We start from the raw sequence: 24428 nt of genomic DNA on the forward strand, positions 1-24428 counted from the left end.
CTCAGATTTTGGTTGCTTTTCCCCATGGAAAAGCACCTAAAACACAGCACCTAAAGCTGTGCTACTGGGGGAGCTTGTCTGGAGCCTCATTTCCAAATCCCAAAGTCTCATGTGTTGTTTAATTTCTGAAAATGTTTTGTATTCCACTCCACAACACATCCCTGCTGGTTTTAATATAAAATAATGGCCTATTCCTCTGTCCCCTAAATCTTTTAGTTAAACAAAGCCCCAGACAGTTGTTCAGGGACCTTGCATCCCCCTGGCATGGCCAAGTCCCCTGGGGGACACACATGCCCCTGAGCTCCATGCAGAAGTGGCCCTGGGTCTGAACCAGAATCGGGAAGTGTCACCCTTTACATTTTCCCCTCATGGCTGCCTCTCCACTGTTCTCCATCAGGATGTTTGTCCACACGCTATACAATTATTTCCCGGTGAAGTTTTGTTTGCTTGTTTCTTTTTAAACTATCTACAGCTCAGTAAATTCTACCCCAGGAGATCTCTAATCCTCTGTTTCTCATTTCTAATCCCAGTTACTTCAGAAATATTCTCACCCCTCTGGGATTTCTTTCCACTAAAATACATGACAATGTAATTCTAGTGATACTTGTAAGTCAAAGGAAAAGAAAAATACTAAGTTTGGAATTAGTAGTGGACATTCCGAAGAAAGAGTCATCAATGTCAGAAGTCCATTCACACTTTTCACATACATGGCATCAGTAGCCATATCTTCCTTAAATTAAAGTTACTTTTCTTCATGCTCTGCCATTGAAGATAACGACAAATAACTTCTATTCCAATTATTTTCAGTTTTATTTGGTTATAGGTATTATAATACAATTCTACTATTGATATGCAAAATACTCAGAATTTTGGCTACAATACGGGTAAAATGAGATTTCCAGGCTAACTCGAGAGTCTACCAATTTTAAGCAACTGCTATGCAATTGAATAATTGTTACACAGACCACTGGTGAGGTATAACTTGCTTATATATGAATAAATATCAATCTCACAGAGAATACAGACTTGTGGTTACCAGGGGGGTGGAGGGTGGGAAGGGATAGACTGGGATTTTAAAATTGTAGAATAGATAAACAAGATTACACTGTATAGCACAGGGAAATATACACAAAATGTTATGATAACTCACAGAGAAAAAAATGTGACAATGAGTGTGTATATGTCCATGAATGACTGAAAAATTATGCTGAACACTGGAATTTGACACAATATTGTAAAATGATTATAAATCAATAAAAAATGTTAAAAAAAAAAAGAATATCAATGGAAGGAAAGACTTCAATGAATAATAGAAGGAGGAGGCTTATCTGTCCTGTTGTAGCCAATGCCTGGCATAAAGTATGGAATTCTATGCATTTTGTTGAATGGATAAATAAAGGAAATGAGATCAGTGCTAAAAAAAAAAAAAGTTCACAATAATTGTGATTTCTGGCTTGACCTAGGCAGGCATTACAATAACTTTCAATGAAAGAATCTATTGGTTGAATGAATACATGGATTGTAAGGTCCTGTGTTAACCTGAGCTGCTCTGCTTTTAGAGTGTGTGTATATATGTATGTCTATGCGTGTGAATTATACAGTGTATGTAAGTAAATAAAACAGACTAAATCCCATGTTACTTACTTTAGAGAAAGGTTTCCAGGAGAGATCTAGATGCAAAAAAGTGGATGGTACATCAAAAGGAATTTCAATACTTTCTTCTTTCTTTTTCTCTGTTGGCTGGGGAGTTAAAGCCTTCTGTGGTCTGATATCCCAAAAACATATTGTGCTTAAAAAAAAGTTTACAGTTTGTTTTCTTATTAAGTACAAAGAAGAGGTGTAACCTTAGGACTACATTCTTGCTGCTACACGTTAGCGATGTTTTATCATGGCTATATTTACTATCTCTGAAACTAAGATTTTTATGAAATGGGGCTGTTTTGCATTTTACATTTTAGAGTATCACACAGTTTATAGGATTATTTAATTCTTATGTATGATATGTTATCATATCTTATGTATGTTATCACACGTAAGAATTGAGTTTGTAAATTGACACAATTTTTTAAAATGTAACAGTTTTATTGAAATATAACTCACATACCACAAAATTCACCCACTTTACACAATTCAGTGATTTTTAATATATTCATCGAGTTGTACAAGCCATCATTACAATCAATTTTAGAAGATTTTCGTCATCCTCCAGAAGATATTATGTACAGATTAGCAGTCAGTCCCCATTTTCCCCAGCGCTTCCCAACCAACCCTGGGCAACCACTAATATCTACCTCTTGTCTGTATAGATTAGTCTATTCTGGACATTCCATATAAATGGAATGATAATATGTGGTCCTTTGTGAATGGCTTCTTTCATTCCGCATGTTTTCAAAGTTCATTCATGTTGTAGTATATATCAGTACGTCATTCCTTTGTATTGCCAAATAACATTGCATTGTATGGCATACCACAGTTTACTTCCCCATTCATCATTTGATGGAGTGATGAATGAATAAACAAAGTTGGGTCACTTTCCCTTTTGGCTATTATAAATAATGCTGCTATGAATATTCGTTAAGTTTTGTGTGGATATAGGTTTTTTATTTCTCTTAGCTATATATTTAGGAGTGGAATTGCTGGGTTATGTGGTAATAATATCTAGGTTTAATTTTTTGAGGAACTGCTAGAATGTTTTCTTTTTAATCACATGCTTTTCTGGGGGGTAGTAATTCAGTTGTTAAAAAATTAGTTTACTTTTAATGGAGGTACTGGGGATTGAACCCAGGACCTCATGCATGCTAAGCATGTGCCCTACCACTGAGCTATATCCTGCCACCTCCACTGAGATATAGCCTCCCCTCTTAGACTATTTTCTAAAGCATCTGCATTCTTTTCTGAGGATTCCAATTTCTCCACATCCTTACCAACAATTATTATTTGTTGTCTCTTTTATTTTGGCTATACTAGTGAGTGAAGTGGTATCTCACCAAAAGTGGTTTCATTTGCATTTGCTTGCACTTCAGGTGCAATATCTAGGAAGTCATTCCCTAATCCAAGGTCATAAACATTTACATTTCTGTTTGCCTATGTTTTCTTATAAGAGTTTTACAGTTTTGGCTCTTACATTTAGGTCTTTATTTCCTTTTCAGTTAATTTTTGTATGGAGTGTGAGGTAAGGGTTCAACTTCATTGTTTTGCATGTGAATACCCAGTCGTCCCAGGACCATTTGTTGAAAAGACTATTTTTTCTCTATTAAATTGCCTTCGGTCCCTGTTGAAATCAGTTGACCACAGATGTACAGGCTTATTTCTGGACTCTCAACTGTATCCCACTGATCTATAGGTCTATCCTTAGGCCATTATTTCTACAGCTATAACTGCAGAAACTTTAGAGATCAAGAAGTGTGAGCCTTGAAACTTTGTTCTTCTCTGTCAAGACTGCCGGCTATTTGTGTCTTTTTGGCTTTGATTTGACAGCTAACGATGCTGAACATCTGTGCTTATTGGACTTCTGTCTATTTTGGGGTGGGGAAGAGTCTGTTTCTGTGATACATCTATTGATATTCTTTTCTCATTTTAAAATGGATTGTTTGCCTTTTTATTGTTGAGTTATAAGAGTTCTTTATATATTCTTGATAGAAATCTCCTATCGATGCATGATTTGCCAATACTTTCTCCCATTGCATGGGTTGTCTTTTAAATGTCTCAATAGTGCTTCAAAAGGCAGTATCAAGTTTTGAATTTTGATGAAGTTCAGTTTATCTTTTTCTCTTTTATTAGTTGTGTTTTTGGTGTCATATACAAGAGTCTATATATATGTTATATATATATAAAACAAGGCATACACAGAATTTGTATTTAATGTGCTTTGTACATAGTAGGCATATAATAAGTGTTATTTCTCTTCTTATTTCTTTTTTCTCACAGGTTGGTTATGAAAATCAAATGAGATAATGTATGTGAAAATTCTTTATTAAGTTCCATATAGATCTAGAGTGTTATTTTTAATGCAAAAATACTTGGTACAAATTTATGATACGTGTACAGTACTTCAGTATATAAGGTCTTTGCATTAATTATGTGAAAACATATAATAAGAATAGCAAAGAATATGCCATAATAGCTCCCTAATGTCTATCACTGAGGTTATGAGTAACTTGGTAAATTTAAGATATTATTAAAGAATTTAGATGTGTAAATTTAAGTATTTAGATAAACAGATGGTAGCTCATGCAAGATGAACAAAACTTTTATTCATGTATGTGAATTATTTAATCAATATTAATCATTTATTTAATAATGGATAAATAAATTTAATAAAAATATTAATCATTTTTATGGTCAAAATATAAATATTTGGTAGAATACCATAGATGACATAATAAGATCTGTTTTAAAATATAATTACAGTTGATTTAAAACTCTTTTTCGAAATTACATAGCTCTTCTTGAATCTCATTTATGGCATTAATTTGCATTATATGTGAAATGGTTTTGCTAAATACAGAAACTTCAGTAGAATTTTCTGCATCAATCAGTTACATTCTTAATTAGCAGAACCTTCTTTTATCTTATTCTATACTATAAGACCCTTAGTATGGTTGAAGTATAAAGGTTAGAACTGATGAGTTTTCCAGAGAGCTAAGCATCGGGCTTTCTAAATGCATAAACTATTTCTTCTTACTACAACAACTTTTAAAGGAACTATTTCCAGAATATTTCCAAATTCAAGGGCCATCATTATAAACAACAATCAAGAACATGTACCTTCAATGTAGGACATGTAACATTTTACACATGGAACTGTTCATAGCTTCTAAATGCTCTCCAAGGCTACTAAAGAACAGTACAGCTTTGCATTCTGTTGTTTATAATCAACATTATACCACGAGCATTTCTCCATGAAATAATAATACAATTTTAATTGTTGTATAATATTTCATATGGCCCTATTGGTACCATGTGTTGTTTCTGTCTGGGCAGTAATTCCCCCCTCCTTTTTTTAGCAGGAGCATTCTGTTTTGGGGAGCTGCCCCTTCTGCACTGCGTGCAGTCAGGTGGAGCTGCCACTCAGGGTGCTTTGCCGCTCCTTCCCTGGTTGGTTGGGTGAGTTCACGATGTAGCAGAAACCAGATTCTCTTCTGTCACTCTGTATCTTCAACAGTGACACAATGGTTGGAACTGATTCATTCAGATGGAAGGGGCTGGCCATTCATTCTGGCCATTCACTATATATCGTGAGCTAAGGGTGGATAATATATTCGCCCTCAGAGCCTCATTTCTTTTATCCATAAGTATTTTCCAGGTTGGTGAGAATACAAAAATAGCTCGCCTGTTAAAGCACCTAGTACAGCATTGGCATGAACTTCCAGTAAATGTTTTTTGTTCCCTTAAGTTAACCATAGTCAATCTCTATTGCTTGTAATTACAGAACCTCACCCAATACGTGCCCATGGGATTAATCATGTCTCCCCCCACCTCCTGCCCACGGCTGCTGCTGATGTTACTGATGCCTTCACCTGCCACCCACCGCTGCTTCTGCTCCTGTCAGCACCTAAAGCTTAAGGTGCCATTACTTCTACTGGCTCAAAGCTATTTGGAATGGGAAAGTTTTGCCAGTATTTGGATGCTAGATGATACTATTACTCTTCATATTTCCTACTTCACTATGAATTTTCAGTTCCATAAATTAAGGGATACAATTTTTAAAAATAAATATTCTTCAACATAGTTACTGAACTGTTTATAAAAATACTTGTAATAAATATGCAATAAAATATAAAACTCTTCCACTTTTTCAAAGGAACTTTCCCAATTAAATGTTGTAATCTTCATAATTGGATGTAAACAACACATAATGCAAACTTACAAGAATGTGAATGTGAAGAAACAGAATAACTATGGCTAATATTACACAACATTATCAACTATTAAACCTAGTTCATTCTACTTTTTACAACATATTTGTATCTGTAAAACTTTTTTTTAATCAGCAACAATCTAACATTCTGTCCTTTAGTTATATTAGGTTTAATTGCTACAATAAAGACTATTTAAGGGACAGAAGAGGACAATGATAGAAGCATCTTTTTTAGAAGCATCTACAAAAAGAACATATTGTATGAAAACATAATAGATAATGGTTAAAGTAAGACATACCAGTCTGCGGAACAAGTGGCAAGTTGACAGGATATTCCGCTTCGATTTTCAAAGACAGAACCCAGTCTGTTAATCTATTTTTTAAAAACGCTGGAAGTTAGTTCTGTATACCTAGAACAGTAATGACTTTTTCCTAAAAGCTTTTCATTTTTACTTTAAAATGTTTTTCTTCTTTGCTTTAATTTTTATTAAAAGAACATAACACTAACAAAGAATTTGAAAACTAGGTTTTGAGGTCAAATACAATTCTACCATAAATCTTTCCCAGTCTTTTTTCACAGAAACATTTTTTATATTTTTAAATTAGTTTTAGTTAGTATATAAACTTCTATCCTAAGAGTTTTCAGTTAATATAATTTGAACACTTACCTATGTAGACATAAATATTTCTGTTTTTTAATATATAGATGATGAATCATAATTTCATTACCGTTATTATTAGAAATGTAGGCACTCCCTGTTTTCCACTACTAATTGTGGAGCTGAACACAGGAGCTTTTATGGGAGGGTTAAGTAGGTAAGATCAATAGAAAAGAGGCTTGGTGTTACATCAGATTCGTGCAGCATGCAGCGAATGCTGGGGGACCTACATTCTTCCAGTAGTTAGTGGCACAACTCTGCTAGCACACAGAGGAGTCCAAGGAGAGTGAATGGCTCTTTAAGGGCCTAGAAGGTCCAAAGTTTCAATCAACTAGCTCTCAGAGGTGAAATTTGCCTGTGAAGGTGCCACTCTCAAATCACATCAACAGGGAAACATGACTTTTCCCAATACCCTACCTTACACGATAGGACTAGTGAGCAAAAAGCAAACAGAGGTGGGGGTTCCAGCGGCAGAAAAATGGTGAAGGTGGGGTGGGAGGAAGGACACAGGTGCTGCACCGGTAAGGCCTACTGACGTCACAGGAGCTAGGGCCCTGGAGGCCTGGCGACGCTGCTGTGGCCTGAGCTGGTCCGGGGTCAGTTACAGCAGCCAGCTTCCACTGTGCTCTGATACACAGTCCAGAACCCACGGGGCCCCCCCTCTAGTAAGACTTCCCGACTGTAGGAAATACAAGACCCCAAGTTGTGCTTGCTCTAGGGCTGTATGTTTTAATGGTTAAAAGAATAATAATACTAGTATTACAGAAGTTTGGAAAATAGGTTTTAAAATCAAATATAATTCTACCTTATAATCTTTTCCAGTCTTCTTTCATGGATACACTTTGGCATATGGCTGTGTATCTTAAGATACAAATTGGATTATTTCTTTGCATAAATTCCCAAAATTTGAATTACAAATTACTGGTCAAAACCTTTGAAAATTTGGATGACTTAAGGACCACATCGGCTAATTGTATTACGAAAACTTTATGTTGGAACTCTAATGTTAGAGTTCACTGGTTTTCACCATTTCCTCCTTTCTAACACAGGGAATTGTTTGAAATTTTCATTAAAAAATTGAATAGTTCCAAAATAGTACATTATTGTTGCTTTATTATTAATTTCTTTGATACTAGAAAGTCTGAACAATTTTCCTGTTTATCTACTAACTGTTTTTCAGTATATGTCTTTAGCTTATTTACTGGAAAATTTGCATTTACCACATTTGGGACAAACATTTTTCTTCATTTTGTTATTTGTCCTTTATTTTTTAATTTAGAAAGTATATGTGTATGGTGCTTTGAATTTCTTTCAATAATAATTAGCTTAGAAAACTACTGAATCCAGAAATAAGCTATTCTATCCTGATTTGTTGTATGTTTCCTTGATTTGTTATTTTATTTAAATTTATAATCACTTGAATTAATTTACATATGTGATGTGAGCTGAAATGGAGTTGAAATAAATTCCCTCCCTTGTGTTGCAACTTCCATTGTCAAGTTAAACTTTTGTAAATAACAGAACTGCTATCTGGGCTATTTATTTTGGTCCATTACAACTTTGAAAAGTAATTGTGTTTTTCCATAATCTATTTGAATACCTTAAAGGGCTAATCACTTCCCATAACTCTGAGTTTTCAGAATATTCTTTGATATACTCACCTCTTAATTCTTCAAAGCACATAGTAGATAGACCCTTAGCTCTCTGAAGGAAATGTTTGGGAAACTTACTAGTTTCCAAATTCACAAACCCTAGACTTTGTGGGTCAAGTACAGACCACCTTGCCAAATGACACATTACTGTACGTCCCAGATCTTCAGAGTTGTCTGCTCTAAATAGCTCAAATCATAAATTTTAAATCCACAAAGGCTAATGGTGTAAAATATTTGCAGTCTAGTTTTACAATCTTCACCTTCTCCACTATTGTATTATATCAATGTTAATACCATGTACAATTTTTTCGTGGTTTATAAATCATCAAAGTTGAAACATTGGCCTTATTCTTATCCCCAAGTCAGATACTGATCTGTCAACAGTGACACAACTGTGTGATGTCTAGTTCCTGGTCATTTCACAATTTAAATGCAAATGGATTTTTGACTTGAAACATCCTTTTTGAATAAAATCTCCTGAAAGCTTATAAGCCAGCAGGAGAATAACTTACAAGCCAGACTCACCTCAAACGTGTCAGACAGCCAGTGTATATCGGTAATGACTTTCCTATGTCCGTTTTCTATTGAGGAGACAGCACAGTGTCTGATATACATTACTTCTTTATTACTCTCTGGTTCAAGTAGAAACAAAGGCTGTAAAATGTTAAAAGAAAGTTATGTGCTAATTTCAGAGCGCTGATGAGTGAACTCATAATTTACCTATTATTCCAATTAAAATCAATAATTTGGGGAAATATCAGTTCAGGGAAAACCAGAAATTAGTGTTTCTATGTATCATATAGTTAGGTAATAATCTTTCTTTTTCAGTTTAGTCTAAGACTTTAATCAATAAACTTAACAAAAATTATTGACCCATTTCCTAAAAAACCAACAAGGTCCCATTTCTGAAGGTGTATTGCTTTGAATGCACCAGAAGACCATCTCCCATTGTTTCTCGGTGAAGACCCGTCATGCTCAGGTTGAAGGACTCGGGGCGGAGATGCATAAACGGTGGATAAGCACTGTGTTGGGAGCTGAGCAATCTCTTCCCAGCCCTCTTGGCAGAATCCAAAGCTTCACAAAATCATAGTATATTATTATCAGAAAGAATTGTAACCCCTTTGTTGTATATATGAGAAAATTGATGCTTGCTGAGGGGGTGGGGGAGCATGTCCAAACTCTCAGGACTGTGATCTAGAGCCTGGATGTGTGGCCCTTCTATCCAGTGCCTTTTCAGCTCCATCACTTTATACAACCCCTTGGCCCCTTCATTTTATTTAACAGCAATAACAACAAAAAGGAACCCTGGGATAGATATTACCATCTGTTCTGTGCTGTTTTTAATCTAGGGGCTACATGAAAGCGATTGAAAACACATCCACAAGCAGGTGTGAAGGCTTAGGAAATAACACTTTCCCCCCCACTGAGTCTTTGTTTAGCTTGGCAGCCCTCTTAGGTACTTTTTGATAAACTCCTGAGTGGAAAAAACTTGCAAGTGAAAAGTTATAAGAAGCCAGCTAACCTTGAGGGTGACTTTTTTACTTCTGCTCCCACCCGCCTTGATGTTTTCTATTCTATCAGCGTGTGCGGTGATGTCCCACATGACAATCTGAAACAAAAGGAAAGTTTCTCACAACAGATTTTCAGGGAACAGCTAATTGCGTCTTGAACATTAGAAAAAAAAACACTTGGTATTGCATGCACTCTGATAAATCAGCCACCTTGGTGGGGGGGAATAATCAAATTTACCTACATCTTTAGTAAGTCAGCAACTTTTAAAGCTAGTATTAAAAAATGTTTTCTTCTCTATAAGAGTATTTTCAGCACTTTGATTTTTGTGCTTGTGTTAATAAATGCTAGTGTTTTCTTAAATCCAACACAGACATCATGCAATTCTCTCTGCTTTGGGAAGAGTTCTTCCTCTGTTTTGGGAACTGTGTGGATTCTGAGGACAGTTGCTTTAGACCCAGGAGAAAACAGCCTGTTCTCCAGAATTAAGTACAAATACTCAGCTGTCCAAAAGGCCAGGAAATGATGATTTCTATTTAATTGACTATTTTGGCCAATGCTGAATTTGCATATAAATGGATAGCCATTTTTTGAAAAATCAGAATAAAGTAGAACATGCAACACTAAATTGGAATAATTTTCAATGATGAAAAGTCATTGCAGTACACTAAAATGTTAAAAATGTCAGGACAGAATTGTGAGTGGTTTTATTTTCATCATTTGCTTTTCTAAAATATCCTAAAACAAAGTTGTATCACCTTCATAATCAGTAAAAAAAAGCATTTCAGTATTTGCAGGGCTTGAAGGATGGGCTCTGAGTCATCATTATGACTGCCAGTTATTGTTGAACAAAACTTAAGGAGAAAATTAGTTTTGAAAATAGAAAATTAGTTTTCTTAGATGTTTTTGGCTTTGGATAAGTGGGCACGGATGATGCAGTCATCTACATTGCAACCACAAGGAAGTTCCCCTAGCCACACCACAAAAGATCATATATACCCTTGTAATGGTCAAACTCACTGTATCATAGTGAATTTAAACTTTGATCACAAAGTAGCTATAAGATTTTTATTTTGCTTTATTGGAAAAAAACAGGCAACTGGAGGATAGAACCTAAATTTTACACAAACTAGGTAACTTAAAAGAGAAAAAAGAAAAAGCAAATAGGCTATCAAATTATACATACATAAATTTAGTGATGTAGGTGTGTTTTCCAGAGAATTCTGTTTAAATTCTGGATCATTCCCAAACTCCTATCCCTAGGGAAATTTCAGAAGAGGCCCCTTGACTAAAAGGTATTAATGCTCGTGGTTTTTGTTCTTCTGTGGGATCGTGTAAAATGTGTGGTTCTACCCCAGTGACACAAATAGATTTAACCTGTTTTGTTCCAGTTATCATAACTGGGTTACCCTGTGGACATCTCGAGCCCAGATACCATGTCTAACAGATCTTTATACCCCAGTTCCTGGCATGGTGATTGGCACACAATTGGCATGCCTTCCTTCTGCTGAATTGAACCCTTAAGTTAAAAAAATAGTACCAAAATGTATTACAGAATGTTGCCTAAATTAATCCATAGCTGAAAAAGAGCCATACGTACCTGCCCATTTATGCAGCCTCCAGCAATGATATTAGGGTCACTTGGACAGAACTCGAAGCAGAAGATGTCATCTGGGCTCTCCAGCATTAACTAAGGCAAACCCCACAAATTCAAGGCAGAATGAGAAAACTTATTAAGATCATGGCTATAAAGTAATATTAAGACAATCGAAAGTCTAATTTTATAGCCATCTATAAGAGACATGCACATTCCCAGAATTCTACCTCTGGATTGGAAGCTGCTTTTGCGGAATTTTGTTCTGGACATTGACCGTGTGTATGAGAGCAGCAGGCAAGTTCTCAAGGGGACCCGGTCTCCCTCCCCCCACCCTCCATGGGTCATTGTTGAGACATGTTATAATTTTTTATAAACACAAAGACGATGAAATAAATGTTTCTGAAAAGTGTGGAAAACAAGTTTTGGGGGGGCAGGATGTTTGTATGATTTATTCTCCGCTGTACAGCTAGCGTAGCACAGAGTGAGCACTCAAAAACAAAATTTCTTGAACAAGAGAAGATGGCAGTGCTGCCAATGATAACATTTCAAATTTTAAAATAATACAGAACCCATAAGGTAGACAACATCAAGTGCCTGGAGGGTAGGGCGGAAGCCCTGCGAGGAATACAGCAGTGTGAGGAAACAGGTGCACTGACCGTGGTTAGCACGTGTGCTACTGCGTTGCCACCAAGCTAAACACTTGCACGCTCACTGTTCTTGAAACATAATGACCGAAACAACATGCGCCGGAGGCCATTGGTTTGCCATCACTGGGCTAAAGATTTCAAATTGGAATCGGGGTGAAGTATCTTGGTTTATTTGGTACTCAGTGGATTCTAGAGAAACCTCTACTTTCAACAATATAATCTTTTAATACTCTCCTATAGCTTTGATTAGAACAAAGCTAAAAATTTGCATTATTCCTTTAAGAAACTGTGTGTCTTTTAAAACCTATTCTTCAAAATAGAGGAAAGGAGAGTCTTTCTTTCCTTCCTCTTCCTATTTGCCTGGAAGCTCAGCCACACTTCCACGGCGTGGAGTGGAGAGTGGTTCTAAATACTGGAAACTGTGAGAAAACCCCAGCGAGAGAACAGCGCCATTCTTGCGGTAAGTGGGCTGACAAGGAGGAACTAGAGCTCTGTCATTTTGATCTCTGTGTCTCTAGTAAGTAAAGCATCTAGACTCCATCCCAGTAACACTGCCTTAATTCAGATGAATTAGGGAAGAAGGGATAAAAGGAGGCTAGGGTTTATTAGGGAAAGCCTCAGTTATGTAATGCTTTATAGAAACCAAATATTACTATATTTAAGTACATTGAAAAAGCTTAATCTAACACTATAAAACAACCTCCCCCTAAGCAGAACTCTTCTGAAGCAGATACTGGAACTCAAAGGCCTTCAGCCTTATTTTATTTGGATTGCTGTGTGCTTTGGTTTGGTTTAGTTATCTTTTTAAAAATTGGAAGAGCTCACATAAAATTGCTGGATTCTCTTGACAAGTGGGACCACCGGCAACGAGAGCAGAAGAGTAGCTGTCCCCACAGATGGGCTGTGTACTCCCCGGGGCCACAGTCCCCACCATTCCCCACGGACACCCACATGGTCATCTTTACTCATTACCATCACTACTGGCGGTCCTTCGAATTGAGGAAATTCATATGAAACTAAAATCCCTCTGCATTTCAACAATTAGTACTTAAATAAAGCCCATAAAAGAGTTTGTTCTTTGAAATCAATTGAACATTCCTCTTACAATTTTTTTAAATAACATGTTGATTTGTTCAATAAACCTTTTAAATAAATTAAGTGTAAACTTGAATTCTGCTTGAATTGAATGATGACAAATTCTGAACTGAAGAAAGCCTAACTTTATAAGGGTTTACAACATTAAGTGATTATAAAGTATTTTGCAATTAAAACTGCTAAAGATATGTGAAAGTAGTACTTGAAATTTCTAGACCATGTAGAAGACTCTCCTTAATTACCTGAGGATGTATGGGATCGGAGAAGCTCCAGAAAAGAATCAGTGATGGCTGCAGCAATAATTTACCAGAAAAGTGGACTCTCTCTTCAAAGGAGAGTCGTACAGCCACCGATACGGCTATTAGCCCTGATGGAAACACAACTAGAAATTAAAATCTGCAGCAACGGTACACGGAGAAGTGTTTTTAGGTTTTGTTTCCCTACATAGTCACTTCATTGCTATGTTGATGAGATTTGCATAGAAATATTCTATGAGAGGCCAAGAGTTTTCTTAGAACTCTACTGTCTAACACATTGGTTGCCAGTAGCCATGTGTCACTTAGCTCTTGAACTGTGACTGGTCCAAATTAAGAGGTACTGTTAGTATAAAATAAACAGTGAACTTTGAAGATTTAGTAAGAAAAAAGGTGTTTTTTTTATTTTGTTTTGGTGAGGAGAGGACCAATGTTGGGGAGGGAAGGGGGAAGAAAGAAGGCATGGATGGCTTTGTTCCTGGTTGCACCTTCATGCATCCTACCTCCCTCAGCCACTGAGCGCTTTAAAGGAGGTGTGTCTCCTATCTTGCTCAGTAATCAGAAGGTCAGAGGGAATGAAGCTAGTCTTGGGAGTCCAACAGGCCCCAGGCACATCCATATTTGGCAAATCCAGCTAGGTGGCCTGAGCCAGTCACGTCCCTGCGAGCTTTGGTCCTCTCCTTGTAAAGCAGAGACCAGAATGCAGTCCTACAGGGTAGCTGGGAGGATCATGATGGAGAGGAGGTTCAGAAAGCACTTGGCCTGCACTCAACAATGGAAATTGTTTTACTGAAAGTGAGCTAGTTTGCTCACATATAAAAGCAACAGGCTATTTCAATGTCCTCCCAGAAGGGAATCCCAGCCATGATTCTGCCTCACCAAAGATAACTGGATGCCAGGAGACGCAGGTGATCATCTTCTCCGTGGGGCTATGAAGGTCAGTAAAGGACTGGTACTCTTTCAGGTGGGTATCAGTCTTGTCCCCAAAGGTGCCTTCTTCTTCTGCCAGGCGTTTCCAGTCATCAATAAATACATTCATGATTTCATTTTGCTGCAGGGCTATTTCAACACTTTTGTAAGAGAAAAAAAGGAATTAAGATGTTGGATTTTAGTATTCAGTGATAGAAAGTTTCTCCTGCTTCATTTATACTGAAAGAAAAAAAAATAGTCAATTGTATTTGGTAACTAATGATTAACCCCATGTGAAATGAATTACTTAAGAGAAAAAGAAATCATGGCAGTGTGCTGCTCAGAACTTTTCCTACTGCCAGGATGCCACAGCTGACAGCCTCCCACACCATCACGATCTGCCTCAGTTTCCCAGCCAAGGCCATGCTCTCTCCAGGCCAGTGACTGAGCATGGCAGCTGCAGGGACCTCAGGGCCTGCCAGCTGTGCTGCGGGCAGGACGCCTCCAACAGGTCGGCTTCCTAGGCAGCTCCCCGATGGGCTGGCTGAGACTCTGAAGTTCTCCCCGCCCAATCCTGCTTCCTGCTCCTTTATTTTTCACAGTGAGCTTCTCAGTAAACTTCTACTTTGAATTTGACCTCATTTGCTTCTTGAAAACTCCCAACTGACAGAAAAGGCAATTTTCTTGGCCATTTTCAGTACCAAACGATCATGTATGCTTACTATTGTAATAATATAGACAATTATTTTAATATATATAATTCAAAACAACAAATAGGGGATTCTCAAGGGGGAGATTTGGAGTTTAGAAGTGTGTGTGTGTGTGTGCACGTGGTGGTGGTGGTTTCAGTTGTCACATGCCTGGCAGGTGCTGATGTGTTTAATTCAATTACTAAACCACCCGCCATGCATGAGACAATCCCTAAAATGAAGACTTATCCTGCTAAAAATACTAATATTGCTTCTTTAAGAAACAATCTGGGTGCTAGGCTCATCTCTTCTTAGTCTAGGGACCTCAGTTTGACAGGCTCCTTATTTTAAAAGTTGCTATAAGTTACTATAAAGCTTATTGTCCCTTTATATGCTTAGGTTTGAAAGCTCAGCCCACTCCCAAGGCCACTAGGAGCTTGCCCACAATTAGAATGCTACCCACGGCTTTATCCTTATGATCTAAAGTCCAGATAACTTGAATTTTAATAAATGTAATAAGCTGAAAGAGTGGTTTCCAATAAGAATTTCCTAAAATAAGGGGAAAAAAACCCTTTATTTAGAAAATTAAACAGTAAATTTCATAATAGATACTCCTAACATGTAATTAAACAAGGGTACCATGTAATACCTCTGTCATTAATCATTACACTACCATTCACTTCTTAATTGAATACTCTTTGGGCTAAATTCTTCCTATACTTCATCTTTCAAACTAGAAGCACATCCCTGACCAGCAGCAGCAGCAGCACGAGCTGGAGCTGTTAGAAATGCAGAGACAGAGGCCCCTCCCAGACCCCCTGAGTCAGAACTGCATTTGAACAAGGTGCCCAGGGGGTTCATATGCACCGGAAAGTTTGAACAGCCCTGTTCAGGTTAGGGTCACACCCGGAGCTTCAAGGTTTAAACTCAGTTTCAAGTAGAAGCATTTGCTAGCATTTTCAGAATCATTTCTTTCTGTTTCAGCCTGAATGAGAAAGGAATTCCCAAGAGAGAAATTAAAGACAGGGCCTTTGCTCTGGTTCCCTGATGCTTCCGTCTCAGCCTGAATGGGGAAGTGACTCTCAAGGGAGAAGTGAAGCCAGCACCTTTTCTCTGGCTTCCTGTTTCTTGATTTCCCTGCCTTCTACCACCTGGCTCCTGGGAGCAATGGCTTAGGGGCTGACAAAGCTTGCCAACTGAGTGAAAGCCTCTGGGCTATCACTGTCTTTTAACCCCTAAATGAACATTTCTTAGTTGCTTTGGGAATCCCCTTGAAGTTTCTCTCTCTTCTCTCAGATCATTTTCTTCTTTTGCAAATAATGCTCTCCTTAGGTTTGTTCTAGACAAAATTCTAAGAAGGAAAGAACTCATTTCTAAAATGTCTGTCTTCCAGAACAAAACTAGGTTTATAGTACTCTTAAAAAATTACATATGTTCATGTATGACTGAAGCATTATGCTGTACACCAGAAACTGACACAGCATTGTAAACTGACTATACTTCAATAAAATATATATATATATGTATATATATATAATTAAGTAAACCTTTAGCAGTTTTAGAGTGGGAAGCATGGCTGTGATGTAAATGTAGGTTTTTCTTTATTCGTGGCCAGTGTAGTTAAAATTCCTGTACCAATGTTCCTCTTTCTTCTTATAGTTCTGGCTACTCCTCCCCACATCTCAAGGTATAAATTTTGAAGCTGTTCACTATCCCTCTGTTTATAAGCATGACAATTAAAAGGGAAGAATAAAAGCCCACATCTAAAGATAATACACAAAGTAGATAACCGAGAATTGGCTATAGACCATTTATTCTCTTGAAATTGATTGTACATAGACAGACTTCTAATTTTTAATGTTCTTAGGAAAAATTTTAATAACAACTTAATTTTAATATGAGGGAAAAGAAATCCCTGGTTTTCTAGTTTCTCACTGCCCACATGGGAAAAACTGTAGCACACTTACTGTGAGTGAGCGGCAAATAGTTAATAAGCTCTCTTTGAATCATTAATGAATTTTTGAACCAGATTCCCTCTAGGTATAGGTAACAACTTTTGAGACTTGTTGGAATTTTCAAGACACTCAACCATAAAATGTTTTCTTAAAAATAAAAATAGAAAAAGCTTAACTTTGGCTCTATGTGAACTTGTCTACCGAATCTTAAATTTGGGAAAGAAATGGAAACCAACCTATTGATATAACTGGCAGACCTGTCCACATGGTTCCACTTATCTGAACTCTGATATCAGCCTGATGAGACCTTGTCAGACTCTCTAGTTAAGAAGCCCCAAGGCTCTGCCTCGGGTCTCAGTATTAGTGCGGGGGGAATTTTGAAGTCACCTCTCTTTCAGAGCCGGTAAGAGTGGCAGCAACACAGGAATTAGGGATAAGGGTGATGTATCCATAAAGTACATCTGAATTGGATTCAGATTTCTATTTAAAAGATATTTTTGTAAATTTCTATTATCATTGTAACCATCATCCTCAACACCCACAGCGTCCTCATCTTTGTGATCCTATAAAAGTTAATAAAGCTAAGAAGGGGAGTGAGGAATGAAGAAAAAGACTTAAAAAAAAAGGTAAATAAATAGTTGTTAATTTGCCATTAGGAAAACATCCTTCCATGTTCAAATGCATATGTCTTCCAGGTTCGCACAGTTTGGTGTGGGCCTAGCTTGGACAGTCCAGGGTGTTGCTTAGCAACAGAAGGGAAAGAAAGACTGAGAATCTGGAGAGAGTGTGACACGCTCATGCGTATCTAGTAACTGTCTTCATACTCTATCTGGACACCAGGCATGGGGTTGTTTTTTAAGACTCATTATTATAGCTAAACGCATATTTTTTGTTTTATTTTTAAAATTTAACATAATTTTTACCTCATAGACACACTGTTAAGAAAATCAGTCAAAGTTTTTGATTGTTCCAGTGTCTTTTTTTCCTCTTCTGAAAATTCTCTTGGATGATATTGTGTCGTGGCATTTTGGGGATATGTCCTAACATTTTTAAAAAAAAATTGAACACCAAAAATTAGATCAAAGACAAGCAAATATAGGTCATGACAGGTCAAAGGTTTGTCTCCGTGATAATATTAGGATATTACTTTACATTTAAATTCTATTCATTGATTGTTTTTCTTTATCTTAGACAATTGATATTGGCTGCCATTTGAAGTATTTTGTGAATTTCTCTCCAATATAATCAACAAGCTCTTTACTTTAAAAAAAATTTATTTAGGTATCACTTCAAACTTCAGAAAAGTTGTAAGAAGGCTATAAGAAATTCCCACACACTCCTCTTTACCAGATTCATCAATTATTAACATTTTGTCCGATTTGTATATTATTCTCTCTCTTCATTTCATTAAGTCATTGTTTCTTAACCAGCGGGATCCTGTCCCATCTTCTCAACCCAGGAACATCTGGCAACGTCTGCAAACAACTGTGCTTGTCACAACTGGGAAATGCTACTGGGATCTAGTGCGCAGAGCCCAGGGATGCGGTTAAACACCCTGCAGTGCTCGAGGCAGCCGCCCGCAGCAGAGAATTATCCAGCCCCAGATGTCAGCAGTGCTGGGGTTGAGAAGCTCTGTTCTAAACATACAGAACGAGGAACAATTTACATTTTGGAAGTTACGGCAGTACGGTCTCTGGGAGAAAGCTTATTCCATCCAGTCTGCTCTCAGGGTTCACCTCCACCCTTGAACATGACACACTGCGCTGTACCTCTGGGCTTCGTCAGTGTCCCTCTCTAGACTGAGTGAGTTCCTTCATCTTAGAGTGTGGGGCTACAGAAGGATGACAGAGCACAGCCCTGAAGAGCGTGCATGCTGGTGACAGGCTGCCCGGCTTGCAGCCTGGTTCTATCTCGTACTAGCTATGTCGCCCTGAGCTACTTATTTAACCTCTCTGTGCCTGTTGTTTCATCTGTAAATGAAATACTTATAGTACCTGGCTCATGGTGTTACTGTAAGGACTGAATGTGTTAACAGATGCGAAGCTTTTAAGACAGTGCTTAGTGCATTTTTAAGTACTCCAAAAAACTAGGTTGTATTTAACCTGTGTTTGCTGAACAAATTTCAGTAAAATATACTAATGTCTCTGTGAGAGGCAAATATATTAATGGAGAGTAATCAAACAGTGGTAAAGGGAATTTTGTTTATATTTAATAGAACAGTTGATTCTTTGCTCCTTGCCTAGAGCAGTATCCACAGCAGAAGGCAGAGGGAAGAAAGGATGTTGGTGTTGGAACCAGAGACTTGGGTTCGGATCTCAGCTTCGCCTTTTAGCTTCTACCCCACGCTAGACCCTCCAGGTAGGAATAAGTAAGAAATTATATGGCACCCGGCGGTTTCATCAAAGTAGCAACACGGCTTAAGAGTCATTCTTACTTTTTAAAATGTGATTGTTTAGTTGTTTCTCAGCAAATTTATTCATTACTGCTTAAAATTTAAATTATGTTCCAAACACTGAGCTTTCACTTTCAACCTCTCTTTGTCTCAGTTTCTTTATTTGTAACATGGGGGTAGTGCCTATCTCAGAGGGCAGTTGTGAGGATTAACTGAGTTCATGTGTGCAAAGTACTTTGAAGAATGCCTGCTATGTAAGAGCAATGTAAGCTCTTGTTTTCATTGTCACTACTCTTTGAACCTCATCTTTGATTTTTTTTCCTTCTTCCATCACAATCATATATCTGTCTTCTCCACCTAATTTCTGACCTTAGTAAATAGAATCAGGATTCTTCTCCCAAGTCGCCTGGATTTGAACCATTTGAGTTACTTTTGATTCTCACTCTGTGGGTCAAGACCTGATCCTATTTCTCATCTATTCATCCACATAGAAACAATTGTCCATCATCATTAGTCAACAGTCACTGAGGGTCTATTAAATCCAAAGTCCTAGCTAGGGGTATAGTTCAGTGGTAGAGCATTTGACTGCAAAGCCCTGTGGCTAGGGTCTCTTTTTTCAGAAGTCACTCTCCCTTTCTGAGTCTACCTCCTGAGTCTACCCTGGCTGACTCATTCTCATCACTTTTCTGTACACTTGGTTTGACTAGGAAATTTGTCTCAAAATCTAAGTTATTTTTCGTGCTAATGAATCACATCTCCTCCTTCCTGTCTTACCCTCACTTCTTGGTATTTAATGATCTCTGATGTCCTAATCCTCTGCCAAGACATCACTACTAATCCTTGTCTTTCTCTTCACCTCCTTTGGTTCTGACCTGTCTGTCCACCTGCCTCCCTGGCTTCTGACCCAAGTCTTGTCTTGACCCCGGGCATCTATGCACTTGTGCCTGAACTTTAACATTGCACCTTCACGGTGTCTGACTCTTTGGTTCACAGAGATCTGAAAAGTGTGGTTTGTACTATTGTCCACACTGAGGACCCATGGTTTTCCTGGTCATGGCCTCTCTCAATGTATAGTTCACGGCTCTTCTCTTAACACTGAACTCAAGTCAGTCATCCATTCTGCACATTCTTCCTTAACTTGATCCCTCTCCTCCTCCTTTCCTTCCTCCATTCCTTTCTTCTCCTCCATTTAATAAATATGTGCCAGGAAGTGTCCTAGGAACTGAGGATACAGAAGTGAAAACAGTCAAAGTCCCAGTCTCATGGGGCTTAAATTCTAAGTGGTGGTGAGGAGAAGGTGAGAGAAGAGAGACAGTGACAAACACATATCAAGTGATGGGAGCACCATGAAGAAAAATAAAGCAAGGGGCGGGATAGCGAGGGGTGCTGCTTTTACACATGAGTGTCAAGGAATGCCTCATTCAAGCAGTGGTCTGAATGAAGGAGCGAATAAACCCTATGGAGGGGGGGAGAGCAGCCTCTGTAGAGGAGCTGTAAGCATAAACACATCAGGTATGAATAGGTTTGGTGAATTCAAGGAACAATGAAGCCAGTGGTGCTGGAATGGATGAGCCAGTGGAGTTGTGGGAAATGAGGGCAGAGGGGGAAATGGGACTCAGAGCATTTGAAGCCCTGGAGGTTCCTTCAGGATGGGAGGCCACAGGAGGGGTTTTGTCTGAGACATTTATATGACTTACATTTTAACAGGATTAGTCTGGCTCCTCTATGAAGAACAGAATGTAGAAGGGAAGGGACGGATAGAGCAAGCCCAGTTAGGACGCATTACAGTAATCCAGGCAAGAGATGATGATGGCTTGGTCCAAGGTGATAGCAGTAAATATATTCTGAAGATAGAGCCAGTGAAGTTCAAAGTTTGGGGTCTGAGTTATTACAAGAAGGTCATTGTCATTTACTGAGATGAGAAAGATTTGGGGAGTTTCAGGTTCGAAAATAGAAACTCAAAAGTTCATCGTTGGGTATGTTCACTCTGAGACACCTGTTAGATATTTAAGGAAGCAGATGAATAAATGAGTGTATAGTTCGAGGGAGAGATTAAGGCTGAGGGTATAGATTTGGGAGCCATCAGCAAACTGATAATAGGTAACGCCATAGGACTGGATAAATTCACCCAGGGATGAAGTGTAGTTAGAGAAAACATCAACCAGAGTTAGCTGCAGGTGTCCTTTAATATTTAGAAGTCGGGAGGAGGAGGACCAAGTAAAAGAGACTGAGAAGGAGCTGCCAGTGACTTCGGAGGGGTACAGTGAGTATTGTCCAGAAGCCAAGGGAAAAATGTGTGTGTAGAAAGAAGGAGAAATGGTCAACCATGTAAAATACTGCTCAAAAGTGGAGGAAGACGGGGTCTGGAAATTGGATTAGGCAAACAGACCACTGGAGGTCTTCAGTGACCTTGTTAAGACTGGAGTGGGCTTGAAACAGAGTGGCAGAAGAGAAAGTGGAACTAGAGAATGTGGACAACTGTTGTGAGGAGTTTTGTTGTAAAAAAAAAAAGTTGGAGAAATTAGCTAATAGAGGAAAGGCCAAACATTTTTCGTTCGTTTTAATGATGGGAGTTATGCATTTTGTATTTACACATGTCTGCTTTCCACTCTTTCTTCTTGGCTTACTGCCACCACCTCACTTTAAGACACTGGTCACATTTTGCCTGGTTTAATTAAAATAGACTCCTATTTGGCCAGTCTCCTCAACTCCAGACTTTTTCTTTCCTCTGCTCTCCAACACATACTGCCTGGCTCATAATAGCTTTACCATCTTGCCTCTCCTTCACTTCAGGTTGCCAAAGTTCTCTACTGTCTCCCACAGAGAACCCACTTCTCTGTCTGTCTGTCGCTGCTGCTGCTCCCTCCACCCTACCCAGCTGGTCTCCTTGTGGTCCCATGCAAACTCTGTTCACCACACCCCTTTGAACTGTTCAAGTAACTTTAAAAAATTTAGGCTGTTTTCCATTTCGATGTCTCCAAATCATATTCAACATTTGCTGCTTTTCTTCTATGAATCTAAAATTATTTCAAAATAAAAGGTTTTTTTAATCCTAAAAATATGTATGGCTTAGCTAAATATGTCATCAAATTTATACAACATTCAAAACCTAGCTCAATTCCCTCAGCAATCCATTTCACACCAATTTATTCACTGGATAAATTTTAATTAAGAGCTTGCTGTGTAAAATGATATCATCGATAGCCTCAAAGTTGCCTGGATGTAAGGCAGACAGACAGGTAGCAGACGAGGACAATATGGATCATCAGTTTGGTGGTATATAAAGATACCTCTAAGTTCCAGCGGGAACCCAGAGGAGACAGTGACCAACTCTACCTGGTGTTTGTAGGAACTCACAGAGGATGGGCTACTGAACTGAAATTTAGAGTCAAGAGGGCTGGATAAGGTAGTCAGGGCATTTTATGCAGAGGAACAGCATGGGCAAAGGCAGGAAGATGTGGAAGAGCAGGTATTCTGTGAGCTGGAAGCAGCTCGTAGGCTAGAGCCTGGAGGGTTTGTCTGGGAACAGGGCTGGAGAGGCAGACAGTGCCTCATCACGGAGGAAGGAGGACCTTAGATGTCATCCTAAGGGCTCTGGATGTGATGGGGAGCCATGGAAGAGATGCAGGCAGTGAAGTAACACAATCTGATTCGATACGTTGGAATGATCACTTAGGTGGTAGACTAGACCAGTTAGAAGGTGATGATAATATTCCAAGTGAGAGATGACCAGGGCCCCTTCTCTGAAAGCAGTACTGTAATTATTAACAGCATCACTCGTTTCCCGACTTCATAGTCTTTATAGTCTTATATATTGATATTTCATTTTCCCAGATTTTTGAAAGGTGTTGTTGATTATAATTACATCTTCTTGAGTTGAATTACTCCGTGGAGATCTGGCATCACTGTCAATTCATTTCTATTATAAAGATCTCTCGAAGTAATCATGGATGTTGCTAGATTTTACTGTAATTGACATTAAAATATATATATATAAATCCATCGCATACTTACCATCTTGTCTGAGTACTTATGTCCTTGATTTGGGGGATGACTTGCATGCCGACATCTCTTTCAAGTTGCTTAAGGGTAAAATTTTTATCTGGGTAGGCTGTACATTCAATATAGGCATCTTTTACACTGGAAGCATTCTGGTCACTAAACTTAATAGGGGCACCAAATTCACTTCGTTTTCGAGAAATCATATATGTAATCTGCAATACATGTAAGCAGTGAAGGAAATATTACCAAGTCTGTGGAGAAAAACGGATGTGGGGTCAACAACACTGATGCTCTGCCCTCATCCTCGCGGATCCCTTTGTGTACTTGCTGTGCACCCTTCCAGGTCCGTGTGCTCTCTGTTCCCACAGCCCCACCTGCTGCTCTTCTGTGGAGGATGCTCTAGGGCTATGGGGACCGCTTTGCCCGAAGGTACAAAGAACAGGAAGTGACTGGAAGTTTACATCTTGATCAGTGATAGACTAGCAGGAGACACATGTAAGCCCATCTCTTTTGCTTCTGTTTGTGACACCTCTGAGTTCCCCTAGGGGTTCAGGCTGAAGCCTTACCTCCGCCAGCCTTTTGCCTGAAATTGCACCCTTGCAGAGTTTCGGCCTTGTCTCTGTCCTGCCGTGTTTCCCATTCTCTTATGGAACACTTGCATAATACATCACTTGCACATAACTGCTCCTCTCAGGGGCTGGTGTGTGTTCGTTTCCTAGGGTTGCTATAACCAAGTGGCTTAAAACAACAAGAATTTATTCTCTGTCAGCTGTAAAGGCTCGAAGTCTGAAATAAAGTGTTGGGGGTTGGTTCCTTCTGAGGGTTCTGAAATAGAATCTGTTCCCTGTCTGTCTCCTAGCTTCAGGTGTGATGGCCAGCAATCCTTGGCTTGTAGACACATCACTCCAATCTCTGCCTTCGTCTTCACATGGTGTTCTCCCTGTGTCTCTGACTTCACAAGACCCTCTTCTCAGAAGGACCCCAGTCATATTGGATAAAGCTTCCCCTATTTCCTAACAAGGTCACATTCTGAAATACTGGGGGTTAGGACTTCAACTTACCTTTTGAGGGGGAGACACAATTCAACCCATAACACCCACCTAAGACAGTGACCATTCTTCTATCAAAAGAAAAACCATATCCCCTTAGCAAACATAGCAAACCATACAGACCCTCAGAGTAAGTGTTGCTCAGCTACAGGGAGGTAT

At 38.6% G+C, this 24428-nt stretch overlaps 1 protein-coding gene across 6 annotated transcripts in view; it reads right to left on the bottom strand.

The window, feature by feature from the left end:
- The window catches only part of DNAI3 (dynein axonemal intermediate chain 3), a 63945-nt gene that overhangs the window by 25047 nt on the left and 14470 nt on the right, over positions 1-24428 (bottom strand). For 5 of the 6 annotated variants that reach the window (XM_072974066.1, XM_072974065.1, XM_072974064.1 and 2 more), the window contains exons 7-15: positions 23233-23432; positions 17750-17866; positions 14153-14343; positions 13262-13386; positions 11281-11370; positions 9694-9780; positions 8697-8825; positions 6160-6233; positions 1645-1789 (exon numbers count right to left, since the gene is read on the bottom strand). In XM_072974066.1, coding sequence (XP_072830167.1) covers positions 1645-1789; positions 6160-6233; positions 8697-8825; positions 9694-9780; positions 11281-11370; positions 13262-13386; positions 14153-14343; positions 17750-17866; positions 23233-23432 — 1158 coding nt within the window. The remainder of the gene's footprint in view (positions 1-1644; positions 1790-6159; positions 6234-8696; positions 8826-9693; positions 9781-11280; positions 11371-13261; positions 13387-14152; positions 14344-17749; positions 17867-23232; positions 23433-24428) is intronic. The other variant, XM_072974067.1, reaches the window with a different exon arrangement.

This window comes from Vicugna pacos, chromosome 13 (assembly GCF_048564905.1).
Source record: "Vicugna pacos chromosome 13, VicPac4, whole genome shotgun sequence".
NCBI classification, from domain to species: Eukaryota; Metazoa; Chordata; class Mammalia; order Artiodactyla; family Camelidae; genus Vicugna; species Vicugna pacos.